The sequence below is a fragment of the Fukomys damarensis genome, unplaced genomic scaffold (genome assembly GCF_012274545.1).
Source record: "Fukomys damarensis isolate Sample0158 unplaced genomic scaffold, DMR_v1.0_HiC HiC_scaffold_32, whole genome shotgun sequence".
Classification (NCBI taxonomy): domain Eukaryota; kingdom Metazoa; phylum Chordata; class Mammalia; order Rodentia; family Bathyergidae; genus Fukomys; species Fukomys damarensis.
The window spans coordinates 37,318,458-37,338,460 of NW_022900944.1; the positions used below are offsets into that span (position 1 = coordinate 37,318,458).

A 20,003-nucleotide genomic window follows, 5' to 3' on the forward strand; every position below is an offset into this window, starting at 1 on the left:
CAAAAAAAAAAAAAAAAAAAAAAAAAAAAAAAGACTACCCTGAACTACCTAGGGAGACTCTGTCTCAGATAGATAGAAAGAAAGAAAGAGAAAAGTAAACACTAAGAAAATATCCACGGGCTGGGGTCGAGCACTTGCACAGCATGCACAAGACCTTGGGTTCCATCCCCAGCACTGCAGAAAGAAAAAAGAAAAGAAAAGGGACAGTGACCTCATAAGAACCTTTTAAATTCAGCTGAGCCACCAGTTCTGCTACACAGTTTTCCTTAAATGCCTGACCAAAATAGTTCTTTTTCTCTAAACAGCCGTAGCAGTCTGTGCCTTGATTATCACTTTTTTCAAGTTTTGCCAGGGCCAGGGATGTAGCTCAGTGGCACTGTGCCTGCCTTGCAAGTGCAGGGTCCTGAGTTCAATCCGTGGTACCAGAAAAAAAAAAAAAACTTCTATTTTTATAACTGGTATTTCTACACCTAGTCTCTAGGGTAGGTGGGTAATGAAAGAAGAGCCCCTTGGCCAGGAGTTAGGGACTCCAGAATTGTAAAAAAGCCACTTTTGTGGCTTTGTCACTCTGAGTTTCTGTCCCCATACCTGTTTTATTTTTCTTCAAGGCATTTATTACTGCCTGACATCATATATTTGTTTACCATCTGATTTCCCTTCTGGAAGATCAATTCTATGAGGAAGCAGGGCCAGGGATTTAGCTCAGTGCTTCTGCTGTCTTACAAACACAGGGACCCAAGTTCAATCCCCAGTACAAAAAAAAAAATACACACACACACACACGCGCGCGCGCGCGCGCGCGCGCGCGCATGTTTGTTTTGTTTTGTTTTATACTGGAGATGGAATCCAGGGCCTCATGCATGCTAAGCATGTGCAGTTCCACTGAACTATACTCTCTGCCTCAAGGGAGTGAATTTTGTCCATTTTCTTTGCTTCTCCCCAGGGTCTAGAACAGTGCCTGGCTCCTAGCAAGTACTCAGAAATACTTGCTGAATCAGTTGGCCGACCTTGGTGAACCATTTCACCTTCTGAGGAGTCTCATTTCTACCTCCTACAAACTGGGTTTGATAGATAATACATGGCAGTGAGGGGATTTCTGTAGAGTCAGTGAGAGGATAAATTGGGAAATGCCTGCTAGGTGTTAGACTCTATATCCCTAACTTTTGCCTGCCAGTTTGAAGCCCCAAAATTTATCCCAGACCAGTGCACTGAAATCGTTTTTGGTCTGGAAGTGATCTGGAGCACAAATAGCAGAGCCTGGGTTCAGTGTATGTGCAGTCCGATGTGTCAGGCACAGGAGGAGGATGAGCTGGCTCACTGTCCTGCCCCATCTGAGACCTTAGCTGACAGTGGTGCAGCTTTCCTCAGCCTAAGTCTAAAACCCAGCCAGCCCTTCTGACAGTCCTGTGGTCCAGCTGTCAGCCAGTCTGGCATTGGAGTGGCCAGAAAGCCCAGGGGGCAAAAAGTCACGTTCTTCCTTCTTCTTCTCCCAGGTGACTCTGAACAATGTGGAAGTCTGTAGTGAAAACATCTCCACTCTGAAGAAGACTCTGGAGGTACAAGGGAAATGGCTGTCGGCTTTCCACAGCTATGACTATCGTTTTGAGAGAGTCCTGTACGTTCATCCTGGTGGGGACCAGACCATTCCCTACCACAGGGCCACATGTCTAGGGATTCACTGGTGATTGACATGGTAACAAAGCATGTATGGACCAGTGGGAAAAGGTCTGGCTCAAGAGTTGGAAGATCTGAATTCAAATTAGAGCCAGGTGTGGTGGTTCACACCTATAATCCTAGCACCCCGGGAGGCTGAGGTAAGGAGGATCACAAGTCCCAAGCCCAGCCTGGGCAACAGTTACTTTAGAGACCTTGTCTCAAAATAAAAAATTAAAAATGGTCTGGGGGTGTAGCTCCATGCAGAGGCCCTGGGTGCAGTCCCCAATACTAGAAACAAAAACAGGAAGCCCCCCCGCCACACACAGTACATTGTCCAGCACATACTTGGCATATGACCTTTACCAAGTCCCTTAATGCTCTGAAACTCAGTTCCCTCATCCATGAAATGAGTACAGACTTCCATCTTGCCCTATTTTAAGTTTGTTGAGCAGCCTAATAAAAACCAGGGTTGAATGAAATTTATAATAAAGCGGTTTTTTTAATGACGAAGCCTGCTGCTATTTATTTAAGGAAGGCAGCAGAGTGTCGTGGAAATTGCTTGGGCTTTGAAATGAGACACATGAAGTTTTAATCTCCATTTGACCTCTGAGCAGTTGTGTGGTATCAGGCAAGTTTTATAATCTCCCTAAGCCCCATCCCCTTGTTTGTAAAAAGAGGCCAGAACCCCTGCTTCACAGGGTTGTGGTGGGTTGAATGCAATATTGTATAAAGCACCTCGTCACGAGAAGCATTCAGTGGATCTTATTAATTGAAACCACACTTTTAAAAACAACAGCATAGGGTCAGGAATTTAGCTCAGTGGTTCTACCACCTGCCTCGTAATCCCAAGGTCCCAAGTTCAATCCCTAGTACCAAAAAAAAAAAAAAAAAAAAAAAAAAACAGCATGGAGTGATTACTTTGCTGAGTATTAGGACATGAGGTGCCCAGTTCTTCCACTCCTAGACTCAGTCTCTGAAAAAGGAGCTGATGTGGAGTGGGGCTGGCAACTAAGGAGGAGGCTGGAGCCTGCACACAGGCCTAGTAATTAATAGGGCTCCTGAGGGAGCTCACAGAGAACAGTGAAATGTGGACCAGTTTAGGGATTTACCCCACAAGGCCTTAACATGGGGTAAAATAAGGTGGTAGAGCGAACCAAAGTATAGTCTAGTAGTGTTCAACAAGATAACGATCATCATTTGTTTGTTTTCATTGTGCTAGTGATCAAACCCAAGGCCTCATGCCTGCTAGGCAAGTGTCCTACCTCTTAGCTGCACCTCCTTAGCTGCATCAGGGGATTGAACCTAGGACCTTCGCACTGAACCCTTTTTTATTTTTTATTAGCCCTCCACACTGAGCCCCTTTTTATTTATTTTTTTTGGGGGGGGTTACCAGGGATCAAAGTTGGGACCTTGTGCTTGTGAGGCAGGCGGTGGAACCACTGAGCTAAATCCCCAGACCCCCTTTTTATTTTTTATTTTGAGGTAGGTTCTTGCTAAGTTGCCCAGGCTGGACTTGAGCTTTTATCCTCCTGCCTCAGCCTCCCAGTGCCAGAAATATGGGTGTGCACCACCATACCTGGCTAAGCTATGGTCCTTTAGATTATATTGCTGGCTTCATCCATAACATAAATCTTTAAGATTTTGAAGTAAGATATTGGAAAATATGAAAAATTCATAACTGAGTCAGGTGTGGTGGTGCACAGGCATTGGGCTAAGCACTTGCAGCATCTCATAAAACTGTCACAATCACCAAGGGAGCAGAAGTCTGGTTCCCATTTTATAGATGGAGAAATTAAAGCTTGGAAGCTTTAAATCATTTGTCCATGTTCATTTGATGAATAATGACTGAGCCAGAATTGAACCTAGAAATATGTGGCTGTAAAGGTATAAAAAAATTTTTTTCTAGGGCCGGGGATTTAGCTCAGTGGTTCCTCCTCCTGCCTTAAAAGCGCAAGGTCCTGAGTTCGATCCGCGGTACAAAAAACAAAAAAAAATTCTGGTATTTTTTTCTTATTTACCCTGATACTGCTACCCCATATCCAAAGGGAAAGTGGGAGCCAAGTGGAAAGCCATTTGGACAGAACCTTGATTTTCTTGCCTAGGGTAGGCCATAGCAGTGTGGTGTGAGGTGCCCCTGACATTCCCTTGTCTTTTTGTCTTTGGCATGCCCAGTGGTCTAACGCCATGTGCCATGTCTCCCCTAGAGTGACTGCACCAAACTATTCAGCCAGGGCATTGGAGGGGAGCAGGCCCAAGCCAAATTTGATAGCTGCCTTTCTGACTTGGCTGCTGTGTCCAACAAATTCCGAGACCTCTTACAGGTAAGTCCCAGGTTCAGCTGCTGCCCAGGTCCTGTGTCCATTCACCAGTTACTATGGGTGTCACTGAATACAAGGAGATGGAGGAGTGTGGTGGGGGGTGGCATGCAAGCCAGTGAAGTTATGCAAAGTTCCCTTGAGACTAAAGGCTCCACTGGTTTCTTAGCAATTCAGTTGTCACATTGACAAGCAACTGTCTGGTCCTCTAGAGGCTCCACTTCGCCTCACAATGACAAGAGCCCTCAGAAAGATCCTCAGAGGAAAAGAACCACATGGTTACTCTGATCTGATGCTTGGCCTTAGTAGCACCAGGCACTCTGAAATCTCCTGGTGAGATACTAGATGAGCCTCAACCTCGTCTCTAGACCTGAATGTGTACAGATCTGGATGTGTTGTTCCTGAGTCATTTTGTTAGCATAATCTCTGTGCTTCCTACCAGGTGTGCAGAGAGTCTCAGAGCTGCCAGAGAGCCCTAAGGGTCAATGAAGGGGCAGGAGGAGGAGAGGGGGCAGGGGTGGGGCATGTGTGTCAGATGTGTCTCTCTCCGTCCCTGTGCAGGAAGGGCTGGCGGAGCTCAGCAGCACAGCAGTGAAGCCGCAGGTGCAGCCATGGATCAACACTTTTCTCTCCGTCTCCCACAACATTGAGGAGGTCAGCCTGACCACAGCAGCCATCTAGTCTGGGCTTCCTCCTTGCCCTCTTCTCCCCCGCCGGAGGACAGTGCGGCTTTCTAAACATACTGGACCTTACCTGCTTCCCAGCCCACCGAGACAGGAAACAGCTTGCTCCTATAGTCGGAAGGCTCAGAAATAATGTGAAGGGAGTTTGTCTTGACCTGAAAAATCCATTTGTTTGGTTTGTTTGTGTGGTGTTGGAAATTGAACCCACAGCCTTCACACTTGAGCTACATCCCAGCCCTTGTTCTTCTATGTTTTGAGACAGGGTCTTTCTAAGTCTGCTAAATTGACCAGGCTGGACTTGAACTCAAAACTGTCCAAAATCCTTCTGCCTTAACCTTCCAGAATGCTGGGACTGCAGGTGTATGCCACCATGCCCGGCTTACTGAGGCTGTTTTGTGTCTACCTGTCATAGTCTAAGTAGCTTTTGTCTCCTAGCTGAGTGACTTTACTCCTGTAGAACATGAGCCACAGGAGGGAACAATGACCTTACCTCGATCTGGGGGCTACTGCTATGGCCCAGGACTATTTGCTGACGGGAGCCACAGTGATACCGCAGCAGGTTCTGCCAGCCCAGGGATCAAGCTGATTTTAAACTGGAGGGATCAGAGCTGGGTGTGGTGGCGCACGCCCATAATCCCAGCACTCAGGAGGCTGAGGCAAGATGATCCCTGCCAACTGGAGGCCAGCCTGGGCTAAGTAGTGAGTTCAAGGCCAAACTAAACTACATAGCAAGACCATCTCTCTAAATTAATAAACAAGCTAGAGGCATCAGGCTACAAGGAGCCAGGACCTCTCACAGCTTTTTCTTAGAGGGATAGAGGTGGAGTGGGGGTCAGCGGTACTTCTGAGAAGTCCATAACACTGCTCCTCCTTGCTTCCTGACAATAGGAAGAATTCAACGACTATGAGGCCAATGACCCTTGGGTACAACAGTTCATCCTTAACCTGGAGCAGCAAATGTCAGAGTTCAAGGTGAGTCAGGGCTTATGGAAGTAACCTACCTGGGTTTGTCACTCCTGCGACACACTTTACAAGCCTTTCCGTGCCCCATAACTGTCCCCTCCCCTGGAGACTCCAGTGGGAAACAGGCCAGGGAGAGCTCCCATGGCTATCACTCCTCTCTGCAGACCAGCCTGTCTCCAGTCATCTATGACAGCCTGACCAGCCTCCTGACCAGCCTTGTTGCCGTCGAGTTAGAGAAAGTGGTGCTGAAATCCTCCTTCAACCGGGTAAGATCAGGGCTTCTCATCTTCCGAGGGAAATGTCACCACCTTTCTGCCACCTATAGATCCTATGCATGGGCACCCAGTCCTGCCCTGGCTTCTGAGCCCCAGAGCACAGTGTAGCCACAGCACCTGCCTAAGGGGCAGCGGGGGCTGGTTCTGCTTGGCCACAGGCCAGGCTTATAGAGAGACTAAGGCTTCTGTTCTGCAGCTGGGCGGGCTGCAGTTTGACAAGGAGCTGAGGTCACTCATTGCCTACCTTACCACGGTGACCACCTGGACCATACGAGACAAGTTTGCCCGGCTTTCCCAGATGGCCACGATCCTGAATCTGGAGCGGGTATGTGGGGCTCCCTCAGTCTCGCAGGGAAAGGTGACTGGAAAGAGCCAAAGATAAAATTTGGGTCCTATCACACCATATCTGCCAGCATCCTACTCCCGCCAACCCTGTACCCCTACTTTTGCCCTTGGAGGAACCTGGGGCCTCCCCACAGGATAACCCCACCTTGCTGAATGGTCTCCATTCCCTCCCCCAGGTGACTGAGATCCTAGATTACTGGGGTGCCAACTCTGGCCCATTGACCTGGCGCCTCACCCCTGCTGAAGTACGCCAGGTGCTGGCTCTGCGCATAGACTTCCGGCATGAGGACATCAAGCGGCTGCGCCTATAGGGCCTACAGTGAACCCACTGGCCCGTAACACTCAGCACCTGTCCACCGGCCAAAGCCAAGGAGCTGCGTGGCTGTCTAGCTTCCAGGAGCTCTCAGAGCCCAGACCATTCCACCACTGACAGGAAACAGGCTGGACTCACTCCGCATTTGCCCTGAGTCCTAGCTGATGTGTTTTAGGGGCAGCCTCTGCCCACTAGGAACTGGGGAAAACCAGAGCAGGCAGTGTGCAGGCCAGGCCAGCCTTCTGTGTGGGTGGTCACTCTCTGGCCCCAAACATGCTGCCCACCAGCCTCCGAGGACCTGGGTGCATGTGGGATCTTGGGAATCAGGGTTGACATCAAGATGAGGCTGTGGGGCAGGGGATTTAGCCCAGTGGTTCCGCTGCCTGCCTCGCAGGTGCAAGGACCCGAGTTCAATCCCCAGTACCCCCCTCCAAAAAAAAATCACCAAAAAAAAAAGATGAGGCTGTGATGTTTAGGAATAAACATCAAAATAAAGACACTGCAGGACCAGGGATTTGGCGTAATGGTTCCACCATCTGCCTCACAAGCACAAGGGCTGGAGCTTTATCCCTGGTACCAAAAAAAAAATAAAGACATTGCTGGGAAGATGCCAGTATGCTAGTTCTAGGGAGGGCTGGTTGCGCTGGGGCAGGACGGGTCCACAGTCACACGGAGATGTGAAGTCAGATGCCCAAGGTCTTGGCCTCCTGTCACACCTCCCAGCCGCTCTGGGACCCTCTTCCAGTCCTGGCCCTTTATCCTCCCTCGTGGGCCCACAGCGCCACCAGCTGGGTCATCCCAGGGACAGTTTCTCACAGTGCCAGGGGAAGTGGGAATTGCTCCAGGCAAAAAGAAGAAAGCTTTCTGAGGACAACTTTACAAGACAAAGTTAATTTATTCCCAGAATTTCAGTCTTGAGATCCCCTTGCCCATGCTCACGTAGCACTGTCTGTATTGTTGCTGGCTAAGGCCATTGCCAGGGACTTGCTGCAGGACCACACCTGTTCAGTGCCACAAACCTCACCGCACTTCTCCAGGAAGGCAGTGGAGTCATGAGCATAAGAGTCTACAACCTTAACCAGGCCATCACAAATGCTTCAAAGGGCATCTAGGGTCAGCCTTACCAAGGGACCCCAGCCATCTGCTGTGGCTGGTTATCATCCCCTTCTCCCAGGACCCTAGTGGACAGAGAAGGCCAAAGCTGTACTGAGCCATGCAATTTGTAAAGGACACATGGGACAGCTTTGGCCCTTAGTCCAGATGTAACAGAGGCCAAGCCTTAGCCATTGATACCAAAAGGTACAGTCCAGTCGCCAAATTCTGCCTCCCTTGCCTAAGTCTTGCTTTCTGTGGCACAAATTCAAAGAGGTGGGTGGGGATGTAAGGCTGAGAGCTCCCACAACGGAAGAAAAGGCGCAGTAGCTGTAGCTCTGGTGTTGCCTACTCAAGAGGGCCCCATGGCGCTGGGCCTCAGGTGGAGCTCTCACTCCCCAGCAACTGCAGGCTCAGGCCCTGAATGTCCACTTCCACCAGATGGACGCTATAGCTGCCAAGGCCCTTGGAGAGAACAGAAGGTGGTTAGAGGGAAACTCAGGCCTTCTGGAGGCTGAGAACAGGGCCAGGGGTCTTGCACATACAGCCCCTGGTGAGCTGGCAGGCCACAGTGAGGTCCTTTTCCCTACCAGCTACCAACCCCGACACCATCCTATACCTCGGTGTTGGCCAGCACAGCCTCCACAACTTCCTTTTGCTGTGGTTCCTTAGTCAACAGATAGAGAAAGCCCCCGCCGCCTGCCCCTGCCAGGCTCTGGCCATGCACATAGGGAGCCAGGACGTCCATCATCCGCCGCACAGCGAGGGGTTCACAACCTGGAGCCATGAGCTTCTTCTGCTCCCAGTAAGAAGTCAGGTACAGGCCCAGAAGAGGCAGATTTCCTGTGGGTCAGTGAGGAGTTGTGTTCCCAGGCCTAGGTACTCAGTGCCCCTTTATGGAGTGAATGAAATGCAGGTATCCGCATAGCCCAACTTCAGTGCTGGCTGGAAACAGGAGCGGTAAAACTCCCTCCTGCACCAGGCTGTGGACTAAAGTGCACAAACCAACCAACGTGGTACCCCTGTAGCACACACGTGGAGCCCTGTTCTCTGAATTCCCTGCACATTGCCAAGCCTCTTCCCCATCTGCTTCCTGGCAGGTGGGGCTGGAGGACCCTTCCCATGAAGCAGATTTGGTCCTGAGATTCAGCTTCCCAGGATTAGACACAGGAGACTTCTGTCCCCAGGACCTAATAATCGGACACCTGTGCTGAGCCTTGCAAAGGGACCCTGCCTCTGAGGTCCTTAAGTGACAAGGTGCTCGCTCCTGACACACCAAGCTCCCCCAGAAGAGCTCCCTCACCTTGGCGGAAGGCTTCAGCGCACTCCTCTGTCTGCCACACCAGACTATGAGCATTGTGCACCACGTCAGGCAGCCGGGCAAACCAGCTCCTCAGCACATCCTGCAGAGACATGAGGAGGCGCCATGAGAGTCCCAGCCCAGCTGAGCCGTCTGCCCCCCGTCACCCTGGGCTAAGTTACCTGCAGCAAATTCCGCGCCAGGCGGGTCTTGCCAGTATAGACGAGGAGCAAGTGTTCATTGAGCTTCTGGACAAAGCCTTCAGGCACAGTGATCTCTTCCACCTCCACCTTCAGTGGCAGCTGGGCCTGGGAGCGCCCCACCTTGATGCCAGGTATCAGGCCGCCCACCTGGTCCTGCCAGCCACCTCCTGCAAGCCCAGGGCCCTGTCACTGTTGAAGCCTATTTGGCTCAGGCCAGGCTCCTGACCACCAGCTGGGACAGGTGAGCAGTGCGGCTCTGGGTGGGAACAAGCCACCTCCAGCAAGGGAGGGGCTGCAGTCCAAAGCACAAAGCACAAGGCTTCCCTTTCTTTTCTTTCTTTTTTTGGTACCAGGGCTTGAACTCAGGTCCTTGTGCTGGTGAGGCAGGCACCAGAACCACTGAGCTAAATCCCCAGCCCAGCTTCCCTTTCAATGCAGACCTAATGTGTCAACCACATCCAAAGGCTGTGCACTAACATCTCCCCTCAAGGGACTTGAGCCAGAGGAAAGGGAACAAGACATCCCTGTGACCTAGTGATCCCCCTGTACCTTGTCTTCTCAAGAGTGTTTATGTTACAAATAGGCTTTTTAGTACTTCATTTTTCTCTTTTTAACTTGAAAGAGCTGTATACATTTTGCTTTAGTAATGAAAAGTATGGTCTCTTCCCCTTGCAGATATATGAAAATGACAAAGCTAGGTGAAGTGGTGCAGGCCTGTAATCTTAGACACTCAGGAGGATGAGGCAGGAGGATCACAAGTTCAAGGCTAGCCTGGGCAACTTAGTGAGACCCTGTCTCAAAAAAAAAATATTAAAAGGGCTAGGGATGTAGCTCAATGTGCACTTTCCTAACATAGGCAAGGCATTCAAAGAATGAAGGAGAGACAGACAAAATAATAACTACTGGAACAGGCTTTTAATGTGGGGGGCTGCACTGAGAATTGAACCTAAAGGCACTCTACCACTGAGCTACATCCCCAGTCCTTTATTTTGAGACAGGATCTCACTAAGTTACCTAGGTAGGACTCAAACTTATGATGTTCCTGCCTCCGCCTCCCTCAGTGCTGGGATACAGGTGTGTACCACTGTAGCTAGGCCTTCGATATTTGAGGGAGGGCTTGCAAACACAGAATGCAGATGGCAGGGTGCAGCTGAGACTTTTAACAGCCAGAACACAGTGGTAGGACAGAACGGGAAATGTCAAACTCCTAAGTGTGCCCCTCTCCTTCAGGGCACTTAACAGTCTGGAAAGAAACATTCTCTTGAGTGGTTATTAATACTCATCTCCCTCCTACCTCATGACTGTTCAGGGCAAGGACCTTGTTTTTGCTCATTTTATCCCCAGGACTCAACAGTGGGTCCTCAATAAATACATATCTGTTGACCAAATAAAAAACTCAAACCAAAACTTCCTCAAAAGGAAATGGAACCCTGGAACCCTTTCCCTAGTGACTACCTATTACGGGATATGAGTCATAACAATGAAAGGAGGGGGCTGGGCCACAGGGCTGGGAGAAGATCCCATAATCAGGCACCTGTGTGTCTCTGGCAGCTTCCTTCCAGCACCCTGCTGAGAGGAGGCCTGGGTGAACAGAACCCTAGGATCTGAAGCAGTCAGATCTCTGGCCACTCCACACTGTGCACAGATTCCAAGGTGCCATTGTGGCCAGAAGGAGAGGAACATCCTGTTAGATCATAGCCTTGACTGGGCCCCTGCTGCCCCACCATATGGCTGGGGAGCGATGCAGGTACAGATGATCACTGCCCAAGGGAGAGGCAAGTTGCCAGAAGGACAGGCCGAGGGTCTAAACCCCAGCTCTGTCCCGCAGGCCCTGAAGGACAGCCAGGATAAAGGCAGAGTCACAAAGACTGGTTTGCACTAGGTTTGGTGGTACACACCTGCCATCCCCAAACTTTAAGGAGCAGCAGCAATGAGCAATGAGGGGAGGCTACTGGAATACTCCACACCAATAGAGGAGCCCCCCAAGATGCTTGGGAAGGTATCAGAGACCTCCCTCTGCCCTGGGCCATCACATACCTGTGGTGAGCACCTGCTCCAGGTGCAGCACTGCATGGATCAGGGCCTCTGTGCCCATAGCCCGGCCTGCAGCCCGTTGCAAGGCAGCCAGAGCAGCACCAGCCAGGATACTGCTAGTCCCTGCGGGGTGCAGAGGAAAGGGGCCAGGCATGGACTGCCTCTGCCAGCTCAGTCCCATCCCACGCTGCTGTGCACAGGCCAGGGAAAGGGGTCACAAGTGAGGCTGGAGAGCTATGACAGTAGGTGGACAACAGGGCAGGACCCACTCACCAAGACCAGAGCCATGGGGCAGCTCAGACCACGTGTGCAGCTCAAAGCCACCCCCAAAGGTCTGCAGCAGCTGCTCGTGCAGCGGGAGCTCAGAGCGGACATCTACAATCCCCGCACAGATAAAGGCCGCCTTCAGCAGGGCCCCTGCAGAGGGAAGGGCACAAAGCAAGGAATTTGTTCTCCTCAGACACCAATCCAACAGCCACTTCCCCCTGCAACTTCCCAGCCCAGAATTAGGCACATCTGGTGAGACAAAAGCCTAGCAGCAGTCTGTCCCCATACCCAAGCCACAAAAGGGCCCATGGGCTCCCTAACATGGGCCAGTGTGTCATCTCTTTTCCCTTGGATGTGCCCAGGCAGGATGACTTCCAGCCCTTTCCTCTCCTTCAGGACTCCCCAACCACACTGTCCAACCCTCAGGCCAGGCCCCAGTGGCCTGCAGTCCCCCACAGAGGTCTCCAGCTTCTGCACTGTCCCAAGTGGGGTGCCCTGACCTGGCGCATGGGGCTGGCAGTAATCCTGCAGGTCATCCAGGCTCTGGCACACTATCTTCACAGCCTTCTCATCCTGCCGAGACCCCACCGCCAGCCAAAGCTCGGGCTCTGGGATGCAGCGCGCCCTGGCCCCGATGGGCCGCCGGCCATCCACTCGCACAGCCAGGCCCAGCACTGCCCCACCAAGCTCATAGGCAAGAGGTGGCGTGTCACTCCAGCCCCCTATGGCAGTTTGACAGGCTGGTCACAGAGCCTGCCAGCATAGCCCTGGGGCAGTTACCCTCATCCCCATTCCCACAAGGAGCTCACCAGAGAAATCTACACGGGCTGGGCACTCGGCCACCACCCACTGCCCAGGTGCCAGCAGCGGTACCGGCTCGGTGGAGACAAAGTCCTGGGCTGTCATCACAGCCTGGCGGATCAGGATCTGCCCAGCCCCCTCATAGTGGCGAGCAGCTCTCACCAGCAAGGCTGGCCTGTCAGGAGGGAGGGGAGATACCTGCATAGAGTCCCAAGCTGGGGAAAGACCGCCTGGTAGGAGATCTGACTGCTGAGTATCCGAAGGTGCCCCACCTCTCTCTAAGGTCCCACCATCATGAGCTACTTTTCCTTAGAGGGCCAGGGGCTTCTCAAAGCACCCACCTGCTCAGCCACTTGTCCCTCTCCTGGGCAAGTGCCTCCACACCCCTCACCAGGTCACCACACTCCAGGTACAAGAAAGGCCGCACCCACTCAGGGTTGGCAGCTGGCCCGCTCCGTAAGCCTCCCTGGCCCTCTGCCATGAAGCCCAGTACGTCAGCCACACAGGCCAGAGCCCGAGCTGCCACGCCAGGGTCTCTGGCCGCCGCTGCAACTGAAGGACCAGAAGTTAGAACTGCCAAGGGAAGAGGCTGGCCTCCAACACCTTCAGCCCCAAAGGCTACTCATCAGGAACTCCAGACCCCTCGCCTCCCAGGTTTTGCCCAAGATGTGTCGTGCCTATGAATGTCCCACTCCCTGCCACCAGGGTTTTGTCATCTTGTGAGCCAAGCCCAGAGCACCCCTAGAAATTAAGAACTCAGACATCAAATCACTTAGGTTCAAGTCTCAGAATCTTCACCAACTAGCTGTAAGGCTGTGGGTGAGGGACTTAAACAGGGATGATGTTCCAGCACCATTATTCTTTGGTACCATTAATGAGGTAGGTGCTATCTCCAAGGCTGGGGCTCTGAGCCCCCAGGCAGTGTGTCTGGAACCCCAGGTAGAATTACCCACATCCCCCAGAGCTCTGGGAAGCTCAGCACCCACGTCCTGGACCCCAAGTACAGAACATGAAGTTCTTCCAACACTGACCATCCAGAGGCCAGCTCCTCATTGAGGGAGATGAAACCTAAAGTAAACTCAAGTGTCTCCACTGCTATAGCGTTGCTTGGATCCCTAGTTGCCTCAGTCAATGGTCCAGAGGAAAGGGGACCCTGGCCTAACCCCCAGCATCAACACCCAGCACACTCACCCTGATCCAGCATGGTCAGCAGGGGCGCAGGACAGCCCTCGTGGACAGCAGCCCGGATCAAGGGGCACAGGCTGACGTCCTGCCGGGTTTCCAGCACCCGCCTCGCCTTCCGCAGGGCCTGGAGGAAGAACAGGTCCCGGCGAGAGGCCAGTGTGGCAGCCCGGTCCAGGTTTGGCTGCAGCTGCTCCCAAGACAGGCGCCAGGAGGCTCTCCAGGCTTGCAGGGCTTTGCCTCCATCCTCCTGGGGGTCCAGCATCCACAGCATATCCTGGGGCCCTGGGGCCCTCGACAGGTGGAGCACAGGAAAGAGCCGGGCGTTGAGAAGGTGACGCTCTGTGGGAGACGTGTCTGGGTCCCACAGGTCCCAGTCTCTGAGGTGGGGAGAGGTCCATCATTGAGAAGGAAGCCATGGCTCCTCCCCAAGCCCTGTGCTGCCCGTCCATTCATGGACAGCACAAACTCCTCCAGAGGGCAGCACAGATGGACAGTTCCTGGAGAGGCCACACTGCCATGCCACCTTTCTCAGGCCACTGAACAGAAGTCCGAAGTCTGAGAACAGCCAGGTATTTAGAATTGCCCGGGGGGGAAGTAAGAGACCCCAGCTGCCCCAAACTTCCAAGGCTCAAGGGGATAACGTGAGTCAGGGCTACTCTGGTGCAGGGGATGCCTCAAAGAAGCAGCCACACTGGGCCAAGGCCCACAGAGGCCCTCCCGGGCATCTACCTTACCGGATGCCAGTCTTCTTGAAGAATTCACTCCAGGACATGTTGAGATATGTGCCTGCCCCTTGTCTCTAGGGGAAAGAGGGAAAGCCATTACGGGTGTGGGGGCCTTAAAGGGAAGGCATTAGGGACACCAGGCCAGAGGACAGGGAACTGCTCAGATGGGGACTGAGAGACATGTTCTGAAACAACCTCAGTCCTCCTCCTGCCCAGCTGCCTGGAATTTGGACAGGATTCAGGATCCTAGACCTGATCCTCCATAACTGGCTCTGGGACTCAAACTGGGTCACCTCCCCTCCCAACCTGAGTCTCCAGCCTGTAAGATGGTGATAAAAATCCCACTTAGCCCACCTCGCAGAGCCTGCTGAGAATCCCAGCCATACCCTCTCACAGCCTGTCCTTCAGGCTGGTGCTCAACGGCCCTGCAGTAGGATAAGGACCAGACTCCACGGGTTCCCCAAAGCCTGAAGATGGGGGGACAGCATGTAAGGCAGACACCTACTTCCCAGGTATCCAGACGGCCAACGAGAGTGAAGGCCCGACCCAGAGAGCCAGGCAGCCGCACGCAGTGACCCTGCAGGAAAAGGTCATGCAGTTCCAGGCCACACAGCGCCTCGGACTGAGCTATGTCCAGGTTACTCACGAAGCAGCCAGCGCCAATGTGAATGGGGCCCTGCAGGAAAGAGGACAGACATCCTGGGTGGGTGACACACGGGCCCCCAACAAATGCAGGACCCTGGCCCCTTCACCATCCCTCGCTCTGCCCATACTCTCATGCCTTACCCGCAGGTGGCAGTGCTGCACGACACTCCCAGGCCCCAGGTGGATGGGGCCCTCCAGCAGGCAGCTGACCACAGAGCTCCCAGTCTGCAGGAGCTTCGGCTCCTATGAAGCCAAGGAGGAAGAGTATGAGGGCTGAAGACCAGGGGCCACCCCGATCCTCCCACAGCTGTAGGGCAGTAGGACCCACTGTTCCCTCTACCCTCCAGCTGGCCCAGCCTGGGGCCTCTTCCCTCATACCTGCATAGCTACTCCTACCCCACCCCCCAGAGGGCCACCTCTGACCCACCTGTCCCTTTCCTCAGCACCATGGCTCCAACCCTTCCCTTTACATGTGCCTGTGTCCCCAAGCAGAAAGGTCCTCAGCCTCTCCATCAAGCACCCCTCAATGTAAAACCCTGACTTGGCCACCCACTGCCTCTGTGCTCTTGGCACTTCGCCTCTTGGAGCGTTCAATGCCTCGTGTATAAAACGGAGATGACACCTCCCCTCACAGGTAATGTGTTCTCAGCATGGGCTACTCCCCTCTGTGGAGCCCACAGCCCACCTGGCCCCAGGCACCCAGCAGGCACTTTTGAGGGGAAAGCAGGTCTCACCTCCACCTGGGAGTGAACGATCTGCACCCTAGGGACCCACGGCAGTGTGAAGTTGTGCAGGAACTCACTGGCTGAGGAGGTCATGTAGTTGTAGCTGCCGTCAGGAACATACGCTGTAAAGACACAAGTACTGACCCCAAACCCATGCCCGCTGCAGCTCTGGTGCCAGGTTGGGCCTCCTGCAAGTGGACACTAGGAGGGAAAGCATGGTGATGAGCCTGCTGGGCCAAAGGTGAAGCTGAGATCCAGAGATGCCACAAGCTGCTCAAAGCCCCTCAAGTGAACAGACTACAACTGGAGCCCCAAAGAGACAGGAAAAGAGACACCTGTCAGCGGGAGGGCTCTGAGAGGATCATCATCCATCTCATGAGCAGCTACATGGGCCAACATGCAGGGGCAGCCTCATTCTGAGGGTCCTCATGCCCACGGTCTCCCCAGCCCAGAGAGGAGACAGAGGTACACACCCATGGTGAGTGGCTGATCGCGAAGCTCCCTCCACAGCTGGGCCCGGGCACCCTGCAGATAATCTACTACATTCACGTCACCTTGCCCCATCTCTGGGGGCCGCCCAGACAGGAAGTCCTCTCTGCTCGTGTTCCGAGCCATGCAGAGCAGGATGTCGAAAAACAGAGACAGCTGGAGCGAGGGAAAGGAGCACAGCCATTACTGAAGCAGGACTGCGCAATCCCGAGGCTGAGCTGGGACAGTCCCATCTGCAGAGATGCTGACCCAGTGAGAAGGAGCTGGCCTGAGGTCACACAGCACCCCACCCCCACCCAGCCACCCTCCCCCATCACCTGGACAGGCCGGGCTCCGGAGTCCAGGCCCATGTAGGTGCAGGCATCCAAGGGTGGGCTCACATGGGTGGCCAGAAGGTGTTCAGCAGTCTCCACAGAGAAGAAGACAACCCCGGAAACCTGGAGAGACCCCCAACAAGGGTAACTGGGAAATCTGAGGCCAGGCTCGCCATACCCAGGGAGGGTACATGCACACGGGTCACCCAAGGCCAGGTGCCATGCCAACCAGGGACCAAGGTCTTCTGAGCCACCCAGCACCTAGCACCCCCAGCAACTCCCACCCAGGCACCTCTGGAACCACCTTCAATTCTCAGGCCTCCTCTAAAACCATTTTCCACTCCCCTGAGCAAGTCCAAGACCATGTCCCCAACTCCTTCATTCTGGAAGCATGAGTCTTGGTCTCTGCCTCCTCCCAACTGAACCCTCTGACTCAAAGCTTTCTAATTATGAGCAAAACCATGAATTCCAAGGCTACCCCTTCCTTAGAACTTGCTCCAGGTGCTCCACTGAATGCCAATTCCAGAAACTTCTTCAGATTCTGGTTCTAGAAGGAACAGAGCTCTTCTCCAAGAAGGAAACCAAACTCTCCCTCTTCTGTCCCAAAAGGTCCCCATAGGTCCCCAACCCAGCAGCCATACCAGTGGCACCTGTCCATCAGGTCTGACACACCGCTGTATCTCTGCCTCAGTGCCTTGGTAGTAAATGTCCAAAACGAAGCCCTATGTCAGGGGAGGAATACAGTTACAGAAAGGAGCAAGAGAGGACCAGGAAGGCAGCACAGCCATAGGTGTCACCAAGTGAAAACTTAGGAAGTAAGTTTGGCAAATGTCATGAGAACACTAGCACCTAGACTTCTACCCACAGATGGCTTAGGACAGGCTTTCACTGTCTTCAGAGCCCCAGCGCCCAAGCAGAGAGTCTGGCATGCAGTCAGCATGAAATGCATTTTGGGGAAGAGTAAGTGAGCACCAGAGTTGTTCCTGCCTCTAGCCATGCTGGAAGATTCAGGCGAGAGGTAGCCCCAAGCAGGGCCTGGAAGGCTGTGCCAGGCTGGTTCCGCTGGCTGGCCCTAGAGCTAGTACCTGGGAGTCTGTGAGGTAGATGCCATGATTCAGGGCGTAGGCAGGGCTCCCAGGTAGGGCGATCACTCTGGCTCCCTGGAAGCTGTCCCAGCTGATCCCTGTGAGGAGTGTCATGGTCAAAAGGACCCCAGGGTCTCCAATACAAACGGAGTCCCCCAGCCAGGAGGAAGCAGGAGCCCAGGACTGGGGCATCTGGGCACCTCTAAAAGGAAACTATGGTGGCTAAAGCCAAATGGATATTCCTCTGGGAGAATGAAAACCCCTCCTCTCCCAGAGTTCTTCCACAGAGCTCTATGGGGTAGAAGGGGCAGGACTATTATGTCTGTTCTACACAGTCAGACCAAGGCTCAGCAGGGGAAAACCCGCCTCTTGGTCTGGCCTTCATTCTCCACACCAAAGGCCTCCCTTCTGAACAGGACAGTGAGGCAGGCCCAGAGACACAGAGCCAGCCCCGGCTGTGGTAAGGGAAGGGGGACCCAGGCTCACCAGGGTTTGTAGGGACAGACAGCAGCATGTCAGTGCTACAGACCCACACGCCTGGTGGGGCACCCGGGCCCAGCTGCAGGAGGTGGTGGGAGAAAGAAAGAAGGGTGCAATCAGTGGCCTGTCCTGCAGACTCCAGAGGCCACCTCATCCAAAGGGAATCTGCGGTCGAAGTGCCAGGGGTCCCTCAATGCTGATGCATCCCCCTACTCCAACTGGTGCTGCATCTCCCCCCTCAAGGAGACCGAGACTGACTGCTTGAGGCTCTGAGTGACTCTGGACACCCTGAAACCCATTCTTCCTCGTGTCCCCCATCTGAGCAGACACAGCCACTGAGTGGCTAGGACAGGACCCCCTAGGCCACCACCCCAAATTACCCGGTGGGTCATCACGTCCAGTAAGCAGTCCAGGTTGCAGACCAAGGCCTCCACCGGGGCCTGGGGATTCTCCACAGGGAGGCAGGTGAAAGCCCGGCCACAGTCATCAAAGGGGAAGTCTCGGCCCTGGGTGGGGACAGGGACTGGTGAGGGGCCCTGGGGACAGAAAAACTGGGACACCTCATCAGCTGGACAAACATGGCAGGCATTGAGCAGAGGATGTATAAAAATATTATTTTCCCTTATCATTTTTAATTTGGGGGGGTATTGGGTATCAAACTCGGGTCCTTGTGCATGTGAGGCAGACAGCAGAACCACTGAGCTAAATCCCCAGCCCCTACAATTTTTTAAATTAACATGATCACTGCGAAAAATTAGAAAGTGCAAATATGCAAAAAGAAAAACTATACCTCGGGGACACTATTGCCCTCATTTTGAGGTACTATATCCTTTTTTTTTAAACTAGAGATTGAGGCCTTGTGCTTGCCCTGTTAGTGAGCTATACCAGACCCCTTTTTAAATTTTTTTTACCTGGAGACATGGTATTGCTAAGTTGTCCAGGCTGGTCATGAACCTGTAATCCTCCTGCCTTAGTCTCCCTAGTAGCTGAGGTCAACTCTGTGCTCAGCCTTTTATGCATATTTCCTTTAAATTTTTTTAAAACAAAAATAAGACCATTCTGTAAAGGCAGGGGTGAGAGAATTTACATATAGGCAGGCATGCACAAGTAAAACAGGAAATAAGACTGGCAATTGTGTCAATGTCATTATCTTGGCTGGAATATTAAATCATAATTCTGCAAAATATTACCTCTGGGGATATCTGGGTGGAGTGTACAAAGATTTTTCTCTGTATTATTTCTTGCATGTGGATCTATAATTATCTCAATCACAATTCCAATTAAACTGTGGTCAGGGCTGGGGACTTAGCTCAGTGGTGCTGCCACCGGCATCACAAGCACAAGGTCCTGAGATCGATCCCCAGTACCAAAAAAAGAAAACAAACTAAAATCATACCACACAAATTTCTATCATCTCGCTATTTCCACTTAACAATGAAAATCCATTTTGCTGAGCACTTAGAGTGGGCCAGGCCTGTTGTGAGCATTGATAGGACAGCATGTCTGTACCCACATCCATGTCCACATGAAGGAGGAACTGTTGCTATCCTCGATTTACAGATGAGGAAACTGAGGTCCATAAAGGGTCGAGTGACACTAATGTCACAGCACTGACATGCCTCATTCCATGTCAATGCACCAAGACGGGTGGGCTTTTCAATAAAATTTCACCAGGAGACTGTGCTGTCTGTATAGCCAGTTCCCAATTTTTGGACATTTAGATAAATTCTGATTCTCCTGGATTGGCAGGATGAACACTTTGCACTCAAACAATGATAAAACACCACTAAAGTCCCACCTGACCCTGACAATCAGGGTCCCAACCCTCCGCGTAACCCATGCCCTGAATTCCACTTGCCATGTGCAGGATGAGGATCCAGGCCGAGTGCAGGACATCCGACGTGACTACCTGTTAGGGGCAGGAGAGCCCTATTGGCGGTGGGCTTGGGCAGATGTCACCTGAAGGATGGCTCCCTCTTGTCCAGGGAAGGATCCATTCAAACAAGCCCACTTGAGTATAGAAATAACAAAAGGCAGGGCCAAGGATTTAGCTCAGTGGTGCTGCCGCCTGCCTTGCAAGCGCAAAGTTCCGAGTTCAATCCCCACTA

General features: G+C 52.8%; 2 protein-coding genes across 8 annotated transcripts in view; one reads left to right on the top strand and one right to left on the bottom strand.

Annotated features, from left to right (window-relative positions):
- Positions 1-6,965, top strand: part of Cog4 (component of oligomeric golgi complex 4) — a 31,358-nt gene extending 24,393 nt beyond the window's left edge. Inside the window, exons 13-19 of the mRNA XM_010644433.2 lie at positions 1,494-1,556; positions 3,861-3,977; positions 4,533-4,625; positions 5,543-5,626; positions 5,782-5,883; positions 6,089-6,217; positions 6,414-6,965. Coding sequence (XP_010642735.1) covers positions 1,494-1,556; positions 3,861-3,977; positions 4,533-4,625; positions 5,543-5,626; positions 5,782-5,883; positions 6,089-6,217; positions 6,414-6,548 — 723 coding nt within the window. The 3' untranslated portion in view covers positions 6,549-6,965. The remainder of the gene's footprint in view (positions 1-1,493; positions 1,557-3,860; positions 3,978-4,532; positions 4,626-5,542; positions 5,627-5,781; positions 5,884-6,088; positions 6,218-6,413) is intronic.
- Positions 6,966-7,447: 482 nt separating this feature from the next.
- The window catches only part of Fcsk (fucose kinase), a 21,320-nt gene continuing 8,764 nt past the window's right edge, over positions 7,448-20,003 (bottom strand). For 4 of the 7 annotated variants that reach the window (XM_010644428.3, XM_010644427.3, XM_033757882.1 and 1 more), the window contains exons 4-24: positions 19,754-19,804; positions 18,276-18,401; positions 17,902-17,974; positions 17,416-17,513; positions 16,972-17,052; positions 16,334-16,453; positions 16,001-16,172; positions 15,537-15,649; positions 14,944-15,045; positions 14,663-14,833; positions 14,167-14,231; positions 13,439-13,809; positions 12,589-12,799; positions 12,256-12,422; positions 11,947-12,168; positions 11,453-11,596; positions 11,183-11,302; positions 9,125-9,312; positions 8,946-9,045; positions 8,262-8,485; positions 7,448-8,107 (exon numbers count right to left, since the gene is read on the bottom strand). In XM_010644428.3, coding sequence (XP_010642730.1) covers positions 8,021-8,107; positions 8,262-8,485; positions 8,946-9,045; positions 9,125-9,312; positions 11,183-11,302; positions 11,453-11,596; positions 11,947-12,168; positions 12,256-12,422; positions 12,589-12,799; positions 13,439-13,809; positions 14,167-14,231; positions 14,663-14,833; positions 14,944-15,045; positions 15,537-15,649; positions 16,001-16,172; positions 16,334-16,453; positions 16,972-17,052; positions 17,416-17,513; positions 17,902-17,974; positions 18,276-18,401; positions 19,754-19,804 — 3,006 coding nt within the window. In that variant the 3' untranslated portion in view covers positions 7,448-8,020. Of the gene's footprint in view, positions 8,108-8,261; positions 8,633-8,945; positions 9,046-9,124; positions 9,313-11,182; positions 11,303-11,452; positions 11,597-11,946; positions 12,169-12,255; positions 12,423-12,588; positions 12,800-13,438; positions 13,810-14,166; positions 14,232-14,662; positions 14,834-14,943; positions 15,046-15,536; positions 15,650-16,000; positions 16,173-16,333; positions 16,454-16,971; positions 17,053-17,415; positions 17,514-17,901; positions 17,975-18,275; positions 18,402-19,753; positions 19,906-20,003 lie in introns of those variants that run through there. The other 3 variants (XM_010644431.3, XM_010644430.3, XM_010644429.3) reach the window with 3 other exon arrangements.